The sequence below is a fragment of the Passer domesticus genome, chromosome 8, assembly GCF_036417665.1.
Source record: "Passer domesticus isolate bPasDom1 chromosome 8, bPasDom1.hap1, whole genome shotgun sequence".
NCBI lineage: Eukaryota > Metazoa > Chordata > Aves > Passeriformes > Passeridae > Passer > Passer domesticus.
The window spans coordinates 52,267,745-52,291,833 of record NC_087481.1 but is presented as its reverse complement, the minus strand read 5'-3'; the positions used below and the strand labels follow the sequence as shown (position 1 = coordinate 52,291,833).

General features: G+C 48.1%; 1 protein-coding gene across 8 annotated transcripts in view; it reads left to right on the top strand.

Annotated features, from left to right (window-relative positions):
* The window catches only part of LOC135306853 (serine/arginine repetitive matrix protein 1-like), a 64,108-nt gene that overhangs the window by 1,674 nt on the left and 38,345 nt on the right, over positions 1 to 24,089 (top strand). For 3 of the 8 annotated variants that reach the window (XR_010367605.1, XR_010367603.1, XR_010367602.1), the window contains exons 2-3: positions 153 to 1,057; positions 21,156 to 21,206. Coding sequence is in view for 3 of the 8 variants with exons in the window: in XM_064431431.1 (XP_064287501.1) it covers positions 1,323 to 2,324 (1,002 nt within the window). In the remaining 5 variants the exon portion in view is untranslated. Of the gene's footprint in view, positions 1 to 152; positions 1,066 to 1,131; positions 3,264 to 21,155; positions 21,207 to 24,089 lie in introns of those variants that run through there. The other 5 variants (XR_010367604.1, XM_064431431.1, XM_064431434.1 and 2 more) reach the window with 5 other exon arrangements.

The window sequence follows — 24,089 nt, the reverse complement described above, 5'->3', positions numbered from 1 at the left end:
AAAAAGAAAAAATATAAAAAGAGAGAAACTTCTCCTAGGAAGAACAGTGTTCTGCATCTGCGTATTTACACTTCTCCGGGACTGAAGAATGAATCTGAATTGGAAAAACTTCAACTCCTTTTTTTTTCCTTTTTTTTTTTTTTTCTTTCCAGACATCCTGACATAATCACGGGGCTCCTTTGAAAACTGCATCGAGTAATTTAGCACTTGGGGAGGGAGGAATTATATCCGTTTGAAAAGAAACCTCACACACGCAGAACCTCCAAAACGATCGATAAATTTCCCTCGACCTTCTTTACCGCCGGGGAAATATCCTCTAGCCTAAAATCCCTCTCCGAAGGGGTGTCCCGTTGTTTTGGAGCTGAACGGAGGAGCCTACGCTTGCAGCGGGGAGCTCTCCACATCCAAGTCCGATTTTTTTTCGGGAAAAGCGAGGGATCTCGGCCGCAGCACAGCCCTGCTCGCTGTGTGTGCTCTGTACATATCTGTGTGCATGTTGTGTGTGTGCGCGGGGACACATCCAGGCAGAAGAACCGCAAGCAGAGCCTGGAGAACACAAGCTTTCCCTGGGTTTTGTCAGAGAAAAAAACAGGCCGGGAGCAGTGAGAACAAAAAAACTAAAAGGACTCGGGATAGGATTTCCCGGAATTTTCCTCTTCTCCCTAAAGTTTTGTATCATTCTCGCACTCGCCGCCGTGGCCGCTTCTCGTGGGCTCCTCCCGGCAGCCCCGGCCTCGGCTGGCCCGGCCACCGGCCTGCCCCGGGAACGCCGCCCGGAGCCCCTCTCTTGAACTTCTCCCACCCAAGGTCTTGACAGGTTGCTCTCGCTGTCCTCTTGGCGTCTGCACGGAGAGAATCTGGCGGGGGCTCCCTCGCCAGCAATCCCGACCGGCTCGGAGCTCAGCCTCTCTCGGAGGGAGGGGTGCGCTGCATCCGCGGGCGGATTGCATGGCTGGCCTGGCAGGAACCAGCTCCGGATTTCCAAACTAACACTCATCTTTTAAAAGACGAGCCAAGAAGGAATTGCGAGGAAGGTCTCCGATGCGGGGACCTCGGGGTAAGACGGTAATTCATGGGCTAAACCAGGCTGAGCTTTCGCGGGTGTGGAGGTGGCGGTGAGGGAAGTTTCAGCCTCCCCTTAACTTTCTTTTCCAGGTGGGATCCGTCTCCCTTTTTTTCCCTCCTGTCCCAGAGATTCATGCACACAGCAGGGAGGAGAGGTGACCTAGGCAGGTCGTGTCTGGCGTGGGGCTGATGGAGTTAAAGGAGAGGGTGAAATGCCTAATTTAATTATTTTCTGGACGCCCTAAACCCTACTCAGTATGCCTAAGCCTCTTTCAAATGCTTCGCAAAGCGCAGTGCTCGGCAGGAGTGACGGGGCCGGGCCGGGCCGAGCCCAGCCGGGTTCCCAGGACCCGGGCCGGGCTGCGGGGCTGCGGAGAGCCCGGAGCCGGGCACCGCGGCCCCGCCGAGCAGGTGGATTCCCCTGGCAGCCCGCCCCGAGCAGCCGGAGCCACGCGTGGACAGGGCCCTGCTCCCCGCTCATCCTGGGTTCCCGGGTGGGACGGACACGCGGGATGCTTCCCATGGACCTCCCCATCGAGGGGAGCGGCCCTGAAAACTTCACCCCTCTGTGTCGGTGCCGCTGGGTTCCCGTCTCAGCGGCAGAGAACCGGGACCGGGACCAGGAGCAGGAAAAGGCCTTGCCGCCCGGATTCCTCTCACCGACCCGGGAACAGCGAGCGGGCAGGGTTGCTTTAGTTTTTCTCTTTTCGACGCTAATTCAGGGCCTCGTCCCCACTCGCTCCCGAGGCAGCGCAACTTGCGCGCTGCCCAGCCCGGCCCCGCCGCGGTTCCGCGTGGTTTGTTCGTCCCGGGGGTGTCGGACCGGCGGTTCCAATGCCATGTCACTAACACAGGACTGCCATAGCGCCCGGCTTTACACGCGAAGCCCTGACCCGCACCCATCCGCGCCAGACCTTTCAAACATCCCGCGCGGGGGAAGCGGGAGGAAATCCCGCAGCTGCGTGCGGGCGCGGTGGGCAGCGCGGGACCGAGAGTGCGTGCGGCCGGGCCGGGCCGAGCCGGGCCGGGCCAAGGCCGGGCCGAGCTGGGAGCGTGCCCGCCCGCCGCTCCCGCCGCCCGTTCCGCCGGCGCTGCCGCCCCGGTCCCGCCCGCTGCGCGGGAGCGCCGGGGCCGCGGGCGCGCATCCGCGGGCCGGCAGCGCCCCCTGCCGGCCGCCGGCACCGCATCCCGGGGGGATCCGGCCGCTCCCGAGCTCCCCGGTCCCGTCAGAAAGCACCAGGAGCATTAAGGCCGCTTAATGTGTCTGTTAATAAAGTATCAAGCCCTAAAAGGCTTTTTCTTTTTTTTCCTTTTTTTTTTTGTTTTTGTTTTTGTTTTTATTTGAGGGGCGCAGCATGCACTGAGAAAGCTCCACGCGAGTGTGTATTCACACACATCCACGCACACGCACTCCAAACTCTCCCCGGTGAGTTGGCAGAGCGCTGGTTTGAGCTCCCCACGAGGGACCAGCCCGCCTGCAATCGGCCCCTGCGGGGCAGCCACCGGAGCAGCGGGATGGATGCAAACTCTGCACCCGGCCCCTGAACTTATTCTCCCACTCTGACCAAAATCTTGGCTCGAGCCACGCCGTGCGCTGCGACTTCTCGTGCGTGATGCGGTACAAGCGAGAGGGCTTTGAAAAGGTGTGGGTTATCCTGTTTTTCCTGTCCGGCTGACCTGCGGGCTCTGTCCCGGGGGACCCGGTCCTGTGGGGACTCCCGGGGGCTCGGAAGCGCTGGCTTGTCGGCGCTGCGGTACCGCACGCCGGTGAGTTACAGCCAGTGTGCAGCTGTCGAGTGCTGAACTCACGGCAGACACACGGGCTGTGCCCGGAGCCGGCTACCTGGGCAGCCCTGATTGTGTCAGCCACGGGGGCTCAAAAGTGATGAAATTGGTCAGACTCACAAGAAAAAGAGAAAAAAAAAAAAAAGGAATAGAAAAGAAAGAACTGAAAGCAGAGGCAGAGTTAGTTGCAGGCCAGCCAGGGGCTGCAGGTGTCCGGGCTCAGGACACCCCGTGGGAAACCGCTCGTCTCCTATGGGAACGAAAAGGTGTCCAAGCCTCCACTGCGGAGGCTGCGTGGGAAGAACGCGCGGGAGATGCTCTTCCACCCGGTGCTTGTTTGTCCTAGCGGAGAACAATGCATACCAAAACAGAAACTCCACCACATAACCCCGCTCCGCACCTGGGCGGGACGGTCACTGCCCCGAGCGGGCCGGGGGGACACGGGGGGACACGGGGGGACACGGGGGGACACGGGGGGACACGGGGGGACCCCGCGGGCGGGCAGCGCTCGCTGCCCTGCGCGGTGAGGAGCAGAGCTGCCCTGCGCTCCCGGCGCTTCTCGTTCCCCATCCCACCTCGGATCGCAGTGCTCCCCATCAGTGCCGTGCTCCTCCTCGGCAGCCGCGGGGCTCCGTCCTGCCCGGGGCCCCCGCAGGTCCCGCAGCGCAGCCCCGGCATCGGGAGAGATCCCGCCCGAGGAGGGGCTGTAGTTACAAACTTCCCGAAACTTTCCTCCGGACCCAGCTCACCGCTGTCCGCACGGGGATGGGGAAGAAGCGAGGAGAAGCAAACTAAATAATGTCTTCAAAAGCAAAAGTTTTGTTTCTAAGGGGAAACAGAAAACCTCTGTGTAGTTTACCACGAGTTCTGTTCGGCACTTCTTGGTACTACTGAGATAATTCTAGTTTCTCGTTCGGACATCCAATTGTGTGAATTATTCAATTTTAACTTGCTCCTAGAGAGCCCGATCCCGCGGACCCGACTAAATTTGCTCTGCATTTCACGAAGAGTTTTTCTGGACAACGGAGAGATCCTCTCTATTTTCCAATGCCTCCTGACCAGGCTTTGGAACGAAGTTAGCTCTACTGGGGGTCATCTCCCTCTCCTCTCTTTGCTCCCTGGTCCGGTCGGGTTTTTTTTGGTGTATAATTTTTTTTTTTGTTTGTTTGTTTTAAATTTTGTATGCCTGTTTGAGTCCACTCTTGTCCACCCTTTGGGGAAATTTGAGTTTGCAAAAGAGCAGAGGGTTTTTCAGAGTGACTCTCTCTGCATCTCCCCACAAGCCCCTCCATCCACCCGAGTTATCTTTCTCCTGGTGACCTGCATAACTCACAAAGAGTTCGCAGTGAAAGAGACCTATCGGCTCCCAAATAACTCTCCAAGATTCTAAAATTTAGCGATTAAATGTTAGCACATTGAAGTGTCACTGAGGACGTTAATTAATACTTATTTAATTTTAAAACGTATATTTTTTTCAAGGACCTCAAGTACATAACCGCTTGTAGCAACATCTTGGAATACGAATACAAGTATCCAGCCCCGAAATGCGCATAACCTCACTGAATTCCTTCATTTGCTAATGTGTTCCCAAATATTCAACTCACAGGGATGTGCGCGCTGTGGAAGTCATACAGAGTGTAATAAAACAGAACTCCTAAAGCAAAATTAGCGTTTTCTCTGGGTGTTCCAGGCCTCCGACGCCCGGGGTTGCTTTTTTTTTCTTTTTTTTTTTCTTTTTTTTTTCTTTTTTTTTTCTTTTTTTTTTTTTTTTACGTGCATAATGTATGTCAAACATAGACATGGGGGCTTTTGCTTAAACTCTGTGTGTGATTCCATGGGGTTGCCGCTCATTTACCTTGCTTCCATCCGACAACTTTCTCCATAGATTAGTTCCGAACTAAGAGTGCTTTTACAGACTAATTTTTTCTTTCTTTCTTTCCTCCCTGAAACGGAAACAAGCTAAGGAAAAGTCTTTTTTCGGAGTTTTAGAAAACATCACCTCGGTGCAGTGCGCAGCTGAGGGAATACCTGGGCAGAGGTGCTGCCTTTCCCCACGTCCCTTCGCCGGCCCTTCCCCTGGGGTGATGCAGGTCTCTCATCGCTGGTCCGGCTCTTCTCGCCCCCAGAACACCGGCACAGGTCAGGCTGCTGCGGGCAGTCCCGCTCGGCGCCCGCCTGCGCGCACCCTGCTCCGCGGGCGAGCCACACCGACCGTGCTGCTCGGTGTGCCCGGCTCCTGCACAGCCGCCAGGTCTCTCCTCCAGCACCCAGACACAGCGGTGGGTGTCAGGGCCGGGCTGGAGCAGCCGCGGCCAGCAGAGGAGGACGGGCAGAGAACGGGCAGCGAGAGCCAGCATCGCCTGCCCGGGCACGGCTCGGCCCCGAGCGGGGCTGGCCGGGCACGGAGGGGTGCGGGGGACCCGGGACCCGGCTCCTCTCTCCTCTCTCCGGCCGTGAAGGCTGCAGGAGTAGCAGCCGGGAATGGAAAGTGACCCCCTCTCCCGACTCCTGCCAGGTCTGCGCTGTTTGATGCTGCGATCCAAGGAAAGTCTGAACTTCAGCGATAATCTTCTCCATATGGGCAAAGGGAGCGCGCACACGGCGGTTCTCTCCACAAATCACCTACCTCCAATCAGTTTTCACTTTCCACAAACTGTTACAGGGGGGATAAATAAAAGGAAAATGAAAAGGAAGGAAAAGAAAACTGTGATGGTAACGAAAGTGGTTTTCTGACCGCAGGTCGGAAAAAGCAACCGGTGTCTCACCGCGCACCGGCGAGGGGCGGGCGCGCTGCTGCCCGCAGGCTCGGTCCGAGAGCCGCGGGTGTCCCGGAGAGGGAGCGCTCCCCGCAGCCAAAGGCAGCGGATGGTGGAGGCAGAGCAGGAGCCCGGCCCTCCCTGTGGGAAGAAGTGCGTGCGGCTGCGAGGGGTCTGCTCCGCAGGCAGTGCCGGTGCAGAGCCTAGCTGCTGAAAATCTGCTCTGCAGCTTCCCCGCGCCCCAGCGCAGAGCAGCCAAGGAGAGCTCTGTCCGCAGCTTCCCGCAGCTTCCCGCGGCTTTCCGCAGAGGCAGAGCGGGCAGCCGAGGCTCCGTGGCGGGCAGGGACAGGCTGGTGGCGAAGGAGCCGGCTCAGGGAGAAGGGCCCCCGGGTCTCCGCTTGCCACCTCCCCGCAGGGTTAGCAGGGTGGCTTGCTCTCCCCTTTCGCTGTGTTTCAGAAGAAGGGAGTGGGAAGGAAGAGGACAGGCTTGCGGAGGGTTTGGGAAGGGTTGGAGCCGGGCCGCGCTTTGCCATGGCAGAGAGGAGCCGCAGGGAAGCAGTGCGCGACCCTCCGGGGCAGCGGGGACCCTCGGAGTCAGTGTAATATATTTTATACAAATTTTTTTTTAAGGTTTCAGCGAAACTAGCGGTTTTATTTGTGTTTCGCTCCTTCCAGCCCAACGAACCACCCCACGCATCCACAGGCGAGGATGTTTACGGAGGTGGCAGAGGGCTCCTCGCCTGCTTCCCCGCGTGTGTCACGACGGGACCGAGTTGCTCCGCGAAGCGATATTCCCAGTTTAGGGCGCTTCCTTCCAAACGAGCGAACACGACGTGTTTGTTTGTTTGTTTATTTGATTGTTTGCAAGAGTTGCGTTGTTTTCCTGCTCGCAATTTGACCGTGGGCAGAGAAACCCGCTCCCGGCGATCGCCGCCGTGATGCTGAGTCAAGGAAACACTACAGGTGTTACTGCGGTGTTCGGGAATTAATTCTCCTTCCTTTCCCCCTCCTCCTTCCCCGAGTTATTTCCTAGCCTACCCAGATAGCTGGGAAAGGGTCCCATATACCCCGGAGCTGTAAATTGAGCGCTGAAATACTTGATCTCACTGATCTTTGGAGAATTAAATCTGGCCTCATTTTACAGGAGGAAGCGAAGTCAATCTCGGAGGTTTTGCGAAGAAAGGCTGTTATTTCCTAGAGGATAGGCGTTTAAGTTGTTAAATATTAGTTTTTAATTACGTATTGTTCTCTTAAAAAAATAATATTTATACTTAGGTCCGTGAAGGTATTCAATTGAATTTTCAAGCCATCAGCTAACCATTCTTTACACGCCTGATGGAAAGTAGCCCATTGTACCAGCCCCCGGCTGTGTTTCACCAGCACACGGCGCTTCAAGGGTACCCCATTGTCCCCCGTGCCTTCAGCGGGGCCGCCGGTGACACCGAGCCTTCACACGGACCTCGGGGGGGAATCTCTGTCCCAAACCTGGGCTGGGGACGCGGCAGGGAGCAGGACACGCTCTGGCACGGTCGTGCAAAGCCACAGAGCAGAGAAAAGAAAGGGCAAGAACCTGTAATAATGAATAAAAAATTCGGGATTAAACGTACCCGCGATCCCCGCGGTGACTTAGGAGCTGTCCCCACCAGGTCCCCGAGGCTAAACGCATTTCCCGGCCCTCGGGCACCCCGCGACAGGGACCCTCTGGCAGCGTGACCGCGGATGCCGCAGCCCTTGCGGGGCCAGCCCTTGCGGGGCCGGGGGTGCGTGAGCAAGGCGGGACTGGCCGCACATCTGGAGGGGGATCCCCGGGTTAACCCCTTATCCCCCGCCGCCCCTTCCCGCACCCCGGCTCTGTGCGGAGCACGGAACCACCGCGGCCCTTTGCGAACACCAGCAGCAGGCTGTGCCCCCGCCAGCAGAAGAGGCCATTTTACAAAACTGAGCGATTTGAGCTCCCTCCGGCCTCAGCATCTCCCCTGCCCGCCTTGCAGAGCCCCGGGGCCGCGGGCGAGGGGAAGCCGGGGTCTCCTGCAGCGGGCCGGGGGCTCCGGCCATTAGGTAAACACGCTTTAAAACAGCGGGGCCGCCTGGGTTGGAAGTCAAGTTTGTGGTTTGGAGCGGGTGAGGGATTTATTTCGGTGTGTAAATGTTTCTGCTCTCCATAAACTTGCGGAGTGGACTAAAGTGAGCACATGCGGTTCAGCATCTGTTCAGCTGGATGCGTCTTACAGATGAATATTGACTTTTCACCTCCCGTTCCTAAATGGGAAATAAAAAGGGGTTGGTGTCCTCTATTGTGTTTGCAATTGCCTATCCCAGGATTAAAGAGATCTCCATTTTACTGGCTGTCTTTCCTTTAACTGTTTGGAGACCAGAGATGGAAAATATTTGCCGAGAAGAAAAGAATAGCTGCATGGGATCATTTGCAATTCAGTGTGAAAAATATTCTACCAAGCCCATTTCTCTCCCATTGCAGTTGAAAAAAAAATAAAAATAGGGCACAGCCGTCAACAGCCCATTCCACTCTGCTGGACAGCACGGAAAGTTTTAGGCAACTAAATTCCTAATGGGAGACAGAAGCAAACAGCACAATTATGTCGTTGACTAAACTCTGTGGCAGCTTTAATTGCTAGAAATGCTGGTATTAGCTAAAATATTACAGTTTTGGTAAACGAGAGACTTTCCAGCCATGGTGAACGGTACAGCCTGTATGGACAGACCCCAACAAAGCCTCAGCTTCAGGTGGCACAGCTGGAATAGCAGAGGAATGAGCACTTGGAAGGAAGTCAGGATAAAAGCAGAGCCGTCCAACGTAGCACGCAGGGTGTGTGCTCGAGAAAGGCAAATCCAGAAACAACTGCATTTCAAAGTGACAAAGAAATGAGCATCATTTTTCTTCAAATACCATTTCATTATCGCGGCTACCATGGGCGGGACATTTCACACAAAAACACGCTTTGCAAAGCGTGAGCGGAACTGGCCACCCTCGATCGCCCCCGGAGCGGTGCTTTGGTTGGTGTGGAGAGCTCTGCCCAGCTCCGGGAGCAAATCCCTTCTCCTGTGCCCACCCCGCTCCGCAGGAGCCGCAGTGCCCACTTGTGGCTGACCTCGCTCGGAGCACACCTAAAGAGCACCTGAGAGGCAGGAAATTCTTTGAAAACACGATGTTTGTCTTGTCCAGAGCTGGTTCTCCCTTGCTGTGAACACCCCGAAATGCGCAGGGAGGGAGAAAGGAGGGAATTGCATCCACTCTGCCTTGGAGCTGAGTGTGAGCACCCAGGACACCCGAAGAACAGCTCCCATGGATCCCAGCTCTGCACTGGCCGCTGCAGTCATGCACAGTTCAGTGCAACTCTGATGCTTTGGCACCTAAAAGCCTCCCTGGAGAAGGGTTTGGTTATGGATAACTCATTTGCTTTGCAATTATGTTTGGTGTACCCTGTCATGGACTAAGGATCAATTGTGCCACGCTCTTCTTCGGTGCACAGATAACAATTCTTGGCACAGCAGTCTCAGTAGGAGGGCAAAGCAAAAGTCTGTGCCTCCAAAAAAGCCAAAAAAGAAAGAATCAACTCTACAGTAAATAATAAGAAAGTAAGAAATGGTGAAGCTGAGGACAAAAGGACACTCCTAACTCCAGTGTACTGATTATGACTGTTTTCTACTGTGGATAAAGCCAGTGGTAAAATATGTCTAGGTACTCAGAGTGCAAGATTAAACCACATTACATGTGGATATAATGATTGTATTTAGCTCTCAAACAGTATTTCTCATCTTATTTTTTCCTACAGCCTGAAACATGTGAATTGTCACACAGTACTGTACATTATCCAGTACAGAGACAGAACCACCAAGAAGGTCAAAAAGCAAATCACAGGAGGAGCTGTAGAAGCAGGATGTGCAGCCACAGTGAAGGTGTTTCCTGTATGCAGTTTAGGAATTACATTGCGATTCTTACTCTCTGAGCTTCTACATCACTGTGGAAAATGCTTTTTTAATACTTCCTATAGAAAATCTATAGGAACAATTTCATGCTTGGAACAATTAAATAGCTACCAAACCATCAAAAAATGGCCATGTGAGCTCAGAGAAGGGAGCTTACCACTAAATTCTTTTTCTGACCATGATGCAGTCAAAATGAAGAAAGGAAACTGACACCTCAGAGGAAATCAGTCACATCAGATGATACACAGATGTATTTAGATTGGTATCTTGATTTTTCCAGCTTTTCCACCAGACACTGATTCCTCATTTGTTATCCTTAGGCTGGAGAGTCTCAGAGAAGGTGTGAGGAGCTGCAGCTTCCTCCTTCACTGGAATCAAAACCTGCCAGAATCCAGGGAAGCTCACTAACGTGAGTGAAAAGATGAAGCTCTTGCAGGGACACGTCCACTCCAAGCTATCCTTCCTCTCCAGTTGTGTCTGACTGGAGACTGTGCCTAAACCAAGGATGAGCTCCCCTTCAGTTCCAGGCGTGGTTCTTGCTGTCAGGCACCTTTTGGAGAAGATGCAGAGTGTCATTATGTCCCAGCAAACTGTTGCCTTAAGGTTTTCTGTTGGGCAACTTTCCCGAGCCATAAACACGTCCTGCAATTCAGACCTGGAGCATTAGCAACTACCAAACAAACACACGGAACACACACAGGCAGTCAGGGCAGGATAAATGACAGGTCAGCCCTCTGCTCTGCAAATGCTTTCAGATAGGTAAAGCAGTGCTATGTTACCTTCAAAAAGTCCATTAAAAGCTCCCCTGGAGCTGTGTTTTTTACCCACAGCAGTCAGTTTTCAGGCCACTCACCATGTAACCTGCCAGCTGTATTATTTGGCATTGCTGTTTGCATTTGTGCCAGGCCAGCAGACTCCGTGGCAAGAGACAGAAACACAGAACAAAATGATGGTCCCTGCCCCAGAGCACTTCCAGTCTTAATCTAAGATGCGAAAAGGGGAAGTAAAAAAATAAAAAGGAAAAGAAAACAGCAGGTGGAGACAGGAAAGGGGAAAGAAAGGATGAGACAGGACTGATTAGTGTGATACTGAGCAGCCTCAACACAACAGCTGCTATCTGGCATCAAATTCTGCACATAAGTGATGGCTGGATGGGGCCTGCAGGGAACTTGCCAGCACATTTTACCACATGAGCCATACGTTCTGTGTCACAACTGCCAAAAGCGCTCTGGGGCTGTGAGGATGGTTTGTGGTTGTGGCTTGGCAAGAAGTCTGAGGAGGCAAGAGAGTGTGTCTTTCAACTGTACTGATATGCCAAGAATAAAGGAAAAAAATACGGGAGGCTCTCAAGCTCAGTCCTCGTGACACTATCATGAAAAGAAATGTTTGTTTATAACAAGAGAGCAAATTTGTGAATCACAAAGCCTAAGTGGCAGCTTCCAGTGATGTGTAAGAATCAGCTTGAGAGTCTTCTTCCCTCCACTGTGTGTTCAGGCTGCAATTGCAGGCACAGTCACCTCGTGCTGACTACAGCCCACACAGTACTTGGCAAGCCTGATTTTTGAAGGGAGGCCGAGATCTGGGACCTCCTGGTTCCTGCAGGGAGCTGCCAGATGTTCACAGGAGGTTGTCTCACAGTGAGGGTCAGAGCTGGACTGATGAAGGAGTGTAGGGGGATGCCCCCAATGAGAGAGGGACAAACTAGCCTTTGTCCCCCAAAAAAGGAAGAAGGCCCAGAAGTTTCTCCCAACGATCAGGTGAAAAGCCACCTTATAGGACCCCAGAGACTTCACTAAAACCTTAGGGTCACCTAATTGGATGAGAGCCAAAAGATCCCGCCTGGGCCATCAGGTAGAAAAAGAGAAGACAAAAGAACTACGAGGCTTTTGTGAAGGTGTTTTACCAGGAGCAGACCTCTGTACCTGGATCGGATTTTCTGTTTATTGTTTTTCCTTTTATTAAACAGTTTTGTTTCCAACACTGCAGCAGAAGCCATCCTGCTCATTATTTGCCTCCAAAAGTAATAGCCAGGCTATTCTTTGGGTATTAAGTTCTCTTTTAAAGGCTCATAAAACCCTAGCCCGACAAAACAGAATTTAATAGACTGCCCCAGTGCTTTTTTGGTTTCTTTTTTTTTTTTTTTTTTTCTTTCTTGAATGTATCTGGCACGATTCACACCTCAGTTTGGAAACCTTGACCCATATTAGGTTACACTTCTAGTTAAAAACTCGTTTGTGTCAGTTTGAAAACCACATACTTCAAAATACAACGTACTTGAACATTCTTTTGCTCCCCTGCACCCCATGGCCTCTAATTTAGTGGGTCTTTAAGAGCATCATGTGCTTGAACTTTGAGCTGCTTCCAGGCATCTAAAAAAAGTAATTGGAGTATTTAGGCTTTAAATGGATTCTCTTTTCAATCTAAATGGTATCACACATCAGAGATGTCAGTACGAGTGGTTGAAGAGAGATTAGAAATTCTCCTAAACAGGCTGGTAATTAAATCATTTATACAGCCACATATTTGTTTGAAGAAGCTCTGGCTGCCCCAGGCCTCATCTCCTCTGTGCTCCCACCACCTCAGAGTGTGGGGTTTGAAAACTCATCCTGCCTGAAGGCAGCGGGTGTCAGCCCTGCTCTTGGCTGTTCACTTGGGATTTCTCAGGACTCTTCCCTGAAGGAATGCTACATTCTCAACAGAAACTCACAAGCCTGACTCTAGACAGCAGCTGATGGAATTAGGCACTAAAAAACCTTCAGGATTTATGCCTTCATCTTTTTATTCCTTTCATACAGTATCTAGTGCCTATCAGCCATTGCAAATAGGAAAATGGTAAGTAATGGCTAAATTCTGCTTCAAGTTCAGACCTGAGAGCTGTAGCTATAATTAAACCATATTAGTTACTTATCTTTTCAGTTCCTTTTTTAAAGCCCACTCCTTCTTATCTTCTCTGAAAAGAGGCACAAGCAGCAGCAGGAATGTCCTGCTTCACGTGGGGTAATGGCTGCACAAAGCGGCTGAGGATGCACTTTGCCCCTTGAGTGTTCTCTGCCTCTAGACAGGTTACCACTGCAAGGAGATTGCAGAAATTCCAGAACCACCTATTGATCTCAAAATAGGACACACCTAAAACAGATTTCACTGGTTATGAGTAGCCCAAACTACCTCTTTAATGTTCTTACCTATCAGCTTTGTTTTCTTTCTTTAATTCGCGTACAGAGGAGCTGATGCATGTATGTGCTCACCTTCTGTTAGTGTTAACTTTGGAGGCCTCTGTGCTGGGACAATCCTGACACACAAACAGAGATAGGCCCTCTTCCTACTCCTTTCCTTCCAAAATATATCAAAAATATGACGAGGCAATGCAAAAGTTTTCACATCTTGTCATTGCACTCAGTCACATGGACGTGGAGCAGCAGCTCTTTTGCTAACTGCACCCTTCTCATTAGAGTAATTGCTACAATAACTCAGAAATACACAGCCTCAAACACACGTGCCCAACTATAACAAAGGATAATGAGATTTTATGGTCACCAGCAGTGAATCAAATCACATCAGCTAAAGCTTAGCAAACATTTTATCTTAAAAACATGACAGAATTCCTCTACTTTGTCACAGTGCATACCCCATGCCCCAGAATGAGATGTTGAACATAAACAATGACCCACTCCTGGGTGGATTTTACATTCTGCAAGATCAGTTTTCTTTGTGCTTGGGAAGGAGTGACTCACAGCAGCCCAGTAAGCAGAGGTAACTATGCAATACATACAGTGACTCCAGCAGGTTTCCCAAGGGCACTTGTTCCACACCCTCTTCCACGAGGCACGCAGCAGCCACGTGCTTCTGACCAGATTTCAGGTATTTCATATAAAACACAGAGGTTTACAGTTAGCATGTCTTAGTCATCTGGGCTTGTGGCATGCACATCATCAAAGGAGAAAATCCCTTCACTTCAAGTGCAGTTTTAAAATCATGTTAATATTTTTTTATAAATTCCCCTCCCTTGTCCTGAGCTTATAGCAGCAAAGTAGTCATGCCTGTGAATCCCAAGATCCAAGTGGCAGGGCATGTCAAACCATCTGTCTTTCAAGTGCCTGCATCCTTTACATTTGCTGCTTTATTTTGTCTTTCTGAAAATGCTCTTCAATTAATTGAATTACTTTCAGTTATAAATCTAAGATGGAAAAATGAAATATTAGGCAGATCTGGCTCTCCATCCTTCAAGTAGTACTCATATGCACATTCCTTCCTCTTTCCAATCCCTGTTTATTCATAATTCTGCTGGATTTAAAGCAAAGGACCTTGCATGTGGTAGCACCACTCCACTGGTCACGATTCAAGGCAGCTGCAGATTTCCAAATTAAATACAATGTGGAAGTCCTTAAAACAAACAGAGACGCTTGGACTTGAAACGCCAGAAGTGTTTGAGATTCCTTAAATATACACAACAGCTCATTCTTTGTGCTTCCAAAGCTCGCTGGAGGAAGCAGGGCTTGTCATTTAGTAGAGTAATTATAATGATTCATTATTATGATTATTAATTATAATCATATAATCACAGTAATGATTAATAATTATAGTCATTACTATTTATATTAGAAGAGATCCTGGAGGCCCCAGTCAGAATAGTGGGCTCCATTGTGCTTCTTAAGGTCAGGAGAGATGATTAGGGCATCCTAAAGATGTGGGGACTGTGGGGAAGGACCCAGATCCTCCAGCTCTGAGCACTGCCTCTGCTCAGTGCAGGGGGCACAGTGTGCTGGGGCAGCACAGGGGTGTGAAGGAGATGTGCCATCCTCTCAGGAATGGGGAGTCACAAGGCAGGTGGTGCCTTGGGGAATGGCACTGGGACAACGGCAGGGGACACATGAAGTGGCAGTCACAGTTTGGAGAAGGGGCCTGCAGTGTTTGCAAAACCACTGTGTGCTTCTGTGCATCCCCTGGTGCTTCACTTTGTGCTTGGCTGAGGTGGGCTGCTGGGACAAGCACTGCCTAACTCCCCTGGTTTCCAGCTCATCAGCTCACTCAGCTCATGTGGATGCTCTAGGTGTTCTCCTGCCTTGAATTGGGAGGGATTTGCCTCATTCTCCCTTCTCTTCTCCAGCATCATCCCCTTGTCTACACAGAATCATTAAATGTTTGGGTTGGAAGGGACATTAAAGTTCATCTCATTCCACCCTCCTGCCATGGAAAGGGACATCTTCCACGAGAGCAGGTTTCTCCAAGCCCTGTCCAGCCTGTCCTGGAATGGGGCATCTACAACTTCTCTGGGCAACCAGTGCCAGTGCCTCAACACCCTGACAGTAAATGATTTCTTCCTAACATTTAACCTAAACTTACCCATTTTCAGTTTGAAGCTGTTTTCCCTTGTGCTGTCATTACATGCCCTTGTAAATAGTCCCTCCCCAACTCTCTCAGAGCTCCCCTTTCAACTTTGATTTAAACTTGGGGATTTTGAGATGCAAAAATACCACCTATACTTGGATAAACATTATTTATATCATATATTACCAAGCAGGGGACAACACTATCTTGTCTGCCCAGCACTGCCTGCAGTAATTGCTGAGCCCGTGACCCCCTGTAGCACATTTTGTTCACTCCTGCAATTTGCTCTCTGCAGTAGTTAAACACAGTGCACATTAATGAAACAGTCTAATACTGCATGCACAGAACACTCCTGAAGTCAAGGTACTACCAAAATTAATGGGGCTAATGATAAGTCTAAAGATAAGTGTGTATAACCCTTTGAAAGATAAAGTCCTTGGCCTCTTGTTCTGTCTGTACATAAATTGCTGCTTTCTTGCCACCTCCTTGTATGTGCTTGAAGATGTAAGGGAAGAGAGCTCTGCATCCAGTGTTGTGATTTCTCTGTTCTTCTCCAGGCTGCTCCTAAACTGAAATTTGTCTATTCCTGTAGTCGAGTCTCAAATTTCTTGGTTAACCAATAAAAACTATTTGCATTGCTCTATTTAGAGACTACAGGACATATTCAACTACTGAGCCTTGCCAACTTAAAGAGCTGTAAAGATCTCTATACCATATCCATTTATAGAAGCAAGGAACAAAATCCTTTTGTACACTGCGTGAAAACCCTTGACTTCAAAATGGTGGGGAATATAAAAATTAGTGATGCTTTATACATCTTCCCCCAACTCCTCCAGAGAGGGGAATGCACAGGTGATAATATTGTTATTATCAAACACTGAAAAGTTGATCTCTTCTTGCACAGGCAGATCTGCTGCAAATTTCTTTAGGCAAATTGGTGGAATTATATCTGGCACATGCTCCATGACACAGTGCAGAAGAACAAACCAGGAGCAGCCCTGGAAGTTCTTGTTCTTTCAGAAAAGCAAGAAAAGGCCCAGCTGATGCTCAGGCACAGGCTGTCCTCCTATCTGCAGGACACTGATGCTGTTGCACACTGTGATGCAACATTCAGGGGATTATTTTGATACTGCAAGGTTTTACATCCCTAAGGATTCTCAGTAAAAACATCCACAGGAAAAAAAATCCAAGGCTAAAAAAATAAGTTTGGAAATTACAAAGTTAAAGCCTTCTTATGCTCCAGTCCCTGAATACTTGACCAGAGATGTGTGTCAAACAGGGAGCAGGGTGGAGCTGGATGATCCCAGTGAGTGAGTTCTGGTGGAGCATTGTCTGATTCACTCCAAAGGTTGGATGGTATGCACTCCACGAGACATGTGGCTGCACAGCAAACAATGAGCATAAAAATAAAACCTGAACAGCTGCCTCATTTGCTAAGCATGTCCATCTTGTACATTGAGCAAGTCTGGGTTTCTGTGTGGAGAAAAAACCCCATCTGATGGTATTAGCTATATATATATGCACTGCATGTGGATACATCAATATCGGATGCTTTATAAGGCTGGGATATGTCCTGGACTCCAGACAGATATAAGAAGAAAGGACATCTTAGAGAATATTGCATTTTTGGCAACATGTGCTGGCTCAAAGGAATTGTAAAGGAAGTAAATTAAATAGTACTAAGAATGTGTATATTTATAGCACTTTTCATACAAGGATCCCAAAACACCTCTCAAAAAATTAAGCTTCACAACATTGCTGTGATCTAAGTAACAAGCATCACTTTTTTTCCTAATGTACAAAGTGAATCAGAAAAAGACAAAGTAATTTAACCAGACCATCAAGAGCAAGAAAGTCTGCATTTTAGGTTCAGATTTTAACTCTTAGCCAAACTGTCTTCTGTGAAGACATACAGGGAAGCTATTGATTTTCATGCTTCCTTGCTCTTCTCCAACAATCCAGCACAGTGCTCAGGCATATGGTTAACTTAAGGCCATTGACTGTTGGCTTATGTTTCTGAAAAAACCTTTTGGCATGAAGTACACACGGTTTTGAGGAAAAAAAAGAAGTAGGTTTATAAGAGCATTGGTCATTTTACCAACTGTGCCTAGAATTTCCTGGACGTTATAAATGTTCAGCTGAATCCCCAGTGTCGGATTGTATTAAAAGACTGTCCTCGGGAAGGAACATTCCAAATTTCCGTGAGCTTTGCCAGTTTCCAATGATTTGATGTTTATTTGAGCTATTGTACAAAGTTTTCTGTTGAGTCAGATCATTCAGGACTAACTGCTGGGACCACAGAGTGTCAGCAGAACATAATTCATCTGCAGCTGATGGCAGCACAGTTTATTGGATAGGTAAAGCTTCTTCAGGCAGAGATACCACCAGGAAATTCGGTGGGTTTATTCCCTGTTAAAACAGAAATCAAACATTCTGTTGCCCCTTTGCTTGCTTGTTGGATCTCTTTATGGGGTGCAGGAATACCTGTAGTATCTTTCTGGGCTGAAAGAGGGAGGGAGGAGCAGTATCATGATTTTAAAGAATGTCCCCAGCATGCTCTTTTCTGTATCATCTGTGCTGCCTCGAGTCTTTTGTTGGCTTTTTGTCTTTTTTTATCTTTATGTTTCCCACATATACACACACACCTGCTGAACCTCTGCCTTTTCAGTCTATTCCAAAAGGGATTCCTTCAGACTGCATGAACTACCAAGCTCTTTTTCTTCATAATGGAAGAAATACCTACCAAGATTATGCCTTGCTTTTGTGGTATGAACTTCAGTTGAATAAAACTTCCCCAGCTGCACAGTGAGACCAAGTCTTTGAGCTCACATGTGCTCATGTGCTTTCTGTGAAAACAGCTCGCCCAGAAACGTAAAGCAAGAATTTTTTTTTTTTTTTTTGGTGACTGGTTCTCAAAAGTAGCTATGCATAGAGCTCTAATTAGCTTTTACCTCTGTAGATGGGACATCTTGGCTTCAAGATACAGCCTGTGTTGACTTAATTACTTAGATCTTAAGCTATGCAAGGCTCTTGGTGCTTGTGTAGTACCTGGCAGTGCTGGAACTGGAAGTTCCTCAGCAAGACCTCAATGCAAATAATGAATGAAGCTACATAAGAGCACTTTGAGTGACTCGTTCTAAACCACGAGATGTTTGGACTGCAAATAAAGAAGGATATGTGGGATATAATCTGCTGTTGAGCTGTAGCACAATTCCTGTTAACTCTGAGCCTGACACAGCCAGAACAATAGCAGGCTATAGATTTTGTTTCTGTCCCTGACATTTACTAGGCACTGCAAGACTAAAACATTTTGAAGGTTATATCCAATGTCTTGCAGAACAAATGACAAATGTCAACCCTTACACTCTCGCAAGATCTGAGCAGGAATAAGACAACTCTATAGACTGAGGCAAGTTTATTATTACAAATACCTTATTAAATCTAAATGGTAATGGCATTCCAATTAGCTCATTGTTAGAAATCTTTCATGTTTGACTTTCATTTAGACTGATTACGGGAATAATGCAGACCCTGTATAAGTAATTGGCACAAAATAAAAGCATTTGAGCTGCAAAAACCCTCCTAGAGGCTGTGCTCTTTAAAAAAAAATAAATAAAAGCTTCCTATCTTTCCCAGCTCATGAGCTCTCTCTGTTCACCATAATAATGAGACAACCCATTGAGTCTCCTGTGGGCCTGGTGGTATCAGAGCTCCCTTTTTACCTACCCCTCTCTTCTCAGAAGCTGTAGGGGGGCTCCTTCTCTTTTACTCTCCACCATCCTATTCTGTGCTCCCTTCGTCACAAGCCTTGGCACTGTTTTATTGATCCTGCTCAACTGTGGATTCTTTCACACCCAGATCACAGGCTAGCCTCTGTCTCTCCCACACCCTCCTCCTCCTTCTCCTAACAGCCCTGCTGGTCTTTCCAGACGAGCAGCTGGGAACTTGCCTTCCTGCCCTGGCTCCCTGCTCCTTGGAGAGAAAAGGTGTTTCCTTCTGCAGCAGAGCCTCTGACAGCTGGACAGGGACTGTTGGTGACTCCTCACAGCAGCTTTCTGCTTGCTTCTTTCAGAGGGCAGGATGTGAGAAAGGGCTTTTTCAATTCTTTCTGCACACTGGGATGGAGGTTTTCCCTTTTCCCTTGGCAGAAGGAGGTCTGGAGAAAGAGCATCCACTGCGGAGTCCCCCTTGCCATGAGGAAGGCCAGAGCACAGCCCTTGTAGAGCTCAGCCAGGCTGGTGGGTCCTGGCATCCCCCCAGCAGTTAAGTTCCAGCAGGATAAGGGTGCACCAAGCTTGGAGAACCTGGCTTACAATTTTGTGTAGGCTGAAGAGGAAGCATCCCATTCCAAGAGACACTGGTTTTGGGGAAAGGCACCACAAGCCACTGCCTGGAGCCCCAGCTCGTTAGGTTAAGAGAAGGAGCAGCAGGAGATACTTGGTGAAGCATCATCCCTGCCAGACCTCCCTTCCTCCTCTGACTAATCTGGTGCCAGCCCTGGCGTGTTTCTGGGCACAGAAGCTGCAGTAAAATAAGCCATGTAGGAAAGATTTCCTGCTCTTTGGTCTGGCTGTGCACATCCATGTCACCCTGCTCTGTGCCAGGGCCAGCACACCCCCAAAGCTTCTGCCCCTTCCCAAGGACACCCAGCAGTGGGCTCTGGGGATCTGAGACACACTCCAGCCACTTCCCCAGCACTGGGATGGGGCTGGGAGCAGGGCTCTGGCTTGCAGCTTCCTGGCAGTGCAGACACAGCATGTGTTATCCGTATGACGGCGCGCCAGGAAAGGTCTCTGGTGTGGGAAAGGCCAGCAGTTCCTACTTAGGAACTGTTTGGCTTCTGCAGGGCTCTGGAGGGTGAGCTGGGAGTTACAAGCAAGCAGCAGCAGCAGCAGGGTTTGGGGAAAAGCTGGGGAATAGTGGATGGGAGCAGCAGGCAGCTGTAGCAGAGCAGGAAACTGAAGGCTGAGCTGAGATCTGCCCGGCTGCTGCTGGAGGGTGACAGTGCTCATGGCACACAGGGGCTGGGCTCACTGGCACTGCAGCAGCGCCCAGAAAGGTCCAAGACTGAGATCTTCCAAGCCCTGAGCAACCTGCTCTGAATTCAGCGTTGGCCCCCTTCTGAGGTGGAGCTTAGACTGCAGAGCTCCACAGGTCACTTTTGCCAGCACTTGCATGTCTGAACATGGATTGGGAATGCCTCTTTTGTTCTGTCCATTTGGAGAAAGCACCTTTCATTTCTGACAGGCCTGATCAAACAATGCCTCCCACTGCTGGAACTGAGAAGCCTGCATGTGCAGGAGGGCTCTGTCCCTGGGGTGCTGGTGGTGCTCACTGCACAATCAGCCCACAAATCTGTAAATTAGCCTGGTAATTCCTGGCATTTGGTCTCCTGGAGTGACTCTCTAGGGCTGGTGACCCTTTGCCTGCTGGTAGAATACCTTCCTTCACTCCTCTTGCCTGCTATGGACTGGCAGGTGACTCTCCTGATGAAATTAGGGAAGATTTACATGGGTTTCCATAGAAGAGTCAGGAATTTCAAGGATCTCTAGGCAATGATGCTTAGTGGACTTTTAATATTGGCTGGATCACAATCTGGTACAAAACCCAGTAGTGTTCTACAACACTTGATCTACTGTAACCATGTATCAAAATTTTGTGAGGAATTAGTTACCTAAAAAAAACCCCAAATAATGAAGAAACTGGCTCAAAAAGCTGTGACAGGTGAAATGATGACAAGTAATGGGCACATACCTAAATAAAGTTTATAGTTAAGCATGTGCTTAATTTCTTTGCTGGACTGATTATGGGTACTTTCTTGAAGTGAAATGAAAATTTCTCCATAGCTGAAGCATATAAACAGACCTGTGCAAGAGATCCTGTATTGTGTGAATAAGAAATACTCCCATGGATGGCTAAGTTTTAAATTAACTCTGATTTTTATGGGACTCTTTGAACCAGAAACCACAACAGAACTTTTAATACTAAGCTGGCAGTAATTTAGGCATTGCTGTATTGTCAGGCCTATTTATCCTGCCTTTGTGTTTGTAACTGGGCTATATTTACTTGTCACATTAAAATAACCAAGAGTTCACTTTTGTGTGTTTGAGCCATTCCATGAGGTACACAAGGATCAGAGCCTTGTTATCTGTCTGCAGCAATAAAGATGAAAAATCTGCTGACATCCCCAACAAGCTGTAAACCAGGTTGTTCAACAAGGTTTGTTTTGATGCTCAGAACCACCATGTTGTCACTGTTAATTAGGAACTTTCACTTCAGGTGAAACCTTGGATGTGTCCAAAGTGATCTGCAACAATGGATCTGGAGCTGGTAAGTGGCTTAATAGCTACAAATTTCTTCTGAATAACCCTACTTACACTTCTGTCTGTAAGGTTAACCAGAAAGGAAATTGCACAGAGTAAATTTTCTCTGTTTAAAACCCATAAGCCTTGCAAATTATATTTACATTTAATTAAAAAGTAGACACATTAGCTTTTTTTTTTTCTGCACTTTTTTTTTTTTTTCAGATTCTGCAGTGGTTCAAAATTTCTCTGTAAGATATTTAACGATAATCTTTTTATAAATAATAAGATAGTTAGACAGGGTTGCCTTTAACCCCATGTCTTGATTTGTAAGTTTAATCATTTTCCAAACATATTATTAAGAATTGTGAACACACCAAAAAAAAAAAAAAAAGGAAAAGAAAAAAAGAGAGAGAAGCTAGAATTGAGGTGCATTAATAATACTACTCAGGAGTGATACTGTTCCATCCCACAGAGCTGGATGAATTCCCTGTGTAGCCCTTGAAATTCACCCTGCTTATCTGTTGCAGAATTAAATCACCTCCTTATCTCAGCTCATGTTATACTCTTTATCCCAGAATATATGTTCTGTCAACATCCTAAAATTTACATCCAGAGTGATTAATGATTTTGGTATCTGGATTTTGACATGGGGCTACTCAGAATGAGCCTAATTTGTGTTGTGATATCTTTGTTTATTCCATGTCTTCCGCTAAGAAGAATATTTAATTTGAAAAACAAAACAATTTTAGGCTTCTGAACATTAGATTCCCCAAGTTTATATGAATTTCAAGCACTGCTCAGGTATGCAGGCAGCTCTGTCTTCTGCATACACCAGTGTGGACCCATGGTTTCCCAGGGAGCTCCAGGAAATGACACATAAAACAAATCCCAGGGAGATCTTTTAGATTAGGAAAAAACTTTGCTCACAGGTGAGCGCAGCCCACCAGGACACCACTGTCCCTAAGCTCTGCACTGCTAAATTAGCACCATCTGAGCCAAATTAGGCTTTTTTGGGATCAAAGTAATAAAGAGGAGAGGAGTGAATGTATTGCTCATAACAAGCGAGTTCAAATGAGAAAGATGAGATAATCAGGCCAGAGGGAGGTGAAAGAGGGAATTCTGATGATTATAGTTATTTGGGAATGCAGTGGAGGGAGGATCCCTATGGCTGAAAAACGTTTCCACACCTACAATTTGTGGAGGATGAGGTTTTGGTGGTGACTACTTCTTTGATGTCTTTTCTTTTCCCCGCCTTTATCTAAGCTTCACTTGAGCCTCAACCAGCAGCTTGCTCCCAGGTGAGGTTAATTCCTAGATGCTGTGAGGAACTATCAGCTGACTTCTTAAACCACTGTTTAATTAGCAGTGACATTACACTTTCAGAATGGAAGCATGCACACAAAGGGCTGGAGTTATAAATTACTCTAACAGAGGATAATCTACAGAGAGACAAGGAGAAGATGTATTAATGCAGTGCCCAGACATGCCCATGCATTGTGTCAGAGCTGCCCCATGATGAGTGTGTATGTGGGATATTTGACTAAGGGCTCACATAGCACAAAACAAAATAAAGCAAATAGAGGGAGGTAAAGAGGAAGGAAAAAATAAGACTTAATTCCCCAAGCCATTACATCACCTGCAAATTCAGACATCAGTAGCCTTTCACTGAAGAGGCAGCTGTACAAAAATTAGGCAGGAGGTTTCCCTATGTGCAGTGTGACATAAAGAAATACACAACGTTATCTCACAGGGCAGGAGCCTGTACTGCCACCATGAACAAACTTCACAATACATCATTCCCAAATCAGAGTAATTTACCACAAAGTCAAACTAAAATCCCTTTTTTTTTTTTTCCTGTTGCTCCACAGCCACTTTGGAAAAGCTTGATTAGCTGATGACTATGGAAAGTATTTTTTCCTCCTGCACCAATTATTAAATATCAGGTTTAGAGAAAAACATTGAGCAATAATCCCACCTTCCCATGCCCCAACTTCCACTTGACAAAACCAGGACAGCTCAGAGTAAAAAGCCACTTAGAGAAACAAACCAAACCTGAACAGTTTGTGTATGAAAACCAAAACTGAACGGTTTGAGCAGCTCCAGACCTGACATTGCAACTCCTTTGTGGCAAAAGGAAAGAAAGGGCGTGATGGGATCATCAGATCTTTATTTGCAGAACAGCTAGGTCAGAAATTTGTGAAAATTTGATCACTAAGTGAAATAATTATATTTGGATAAGTTATGACGGCTCTGGCTGTTTAGTAAACTAGGCACAAATTAAAATACTATTAATGAGGAAAACCAACATATTTGATGAGCAGTATTTTAACAAAATGGATCTTCAACAATGAAATATCCTGATGAGTATTTCACAGGTTTTTGCCCTTTTCTCAGAGGAGCAAACATGGCATTATTGTATTTTAGAAACCACAGAATCAATGAGGCTGGAAAAGATCTCTGAGATCATCAAGTCCAACCCATGACCCAACACCACCTTGTCAACCAGACCATGGCACTGAGTGCCACGTCCAGTCTTTTCTTAAACACCTCCAGGGATGGAGACTCCACCATCTCCCTGGGCACCCCATTCCAATATCAAACCACCCATTCTGAGAAGGAATTCCTTCTAATGTCCAACCTAAACTTCTTCTGGCACAGCTAAAGGCATGTCCTGTCACTGCTTGCCTGGGAGGAGAGGTCAACCCCCACCTGGCTCCAGCCTCCTGCCAGGTTTCTCAGATGCCCTGGAAAAACACACACATTTTCCTCTTTTCTCGTTTATAACTTGGAGCTCCACCCATGTCTTCCACAGCAAGTCATGAAAATAGCACTACCCTTGTAATCTTTCCACCAGGAAAGAGGGGTTTTGTCCAAAATGCAGAAAGAGCAGTGAGCAACCTGAGCACCT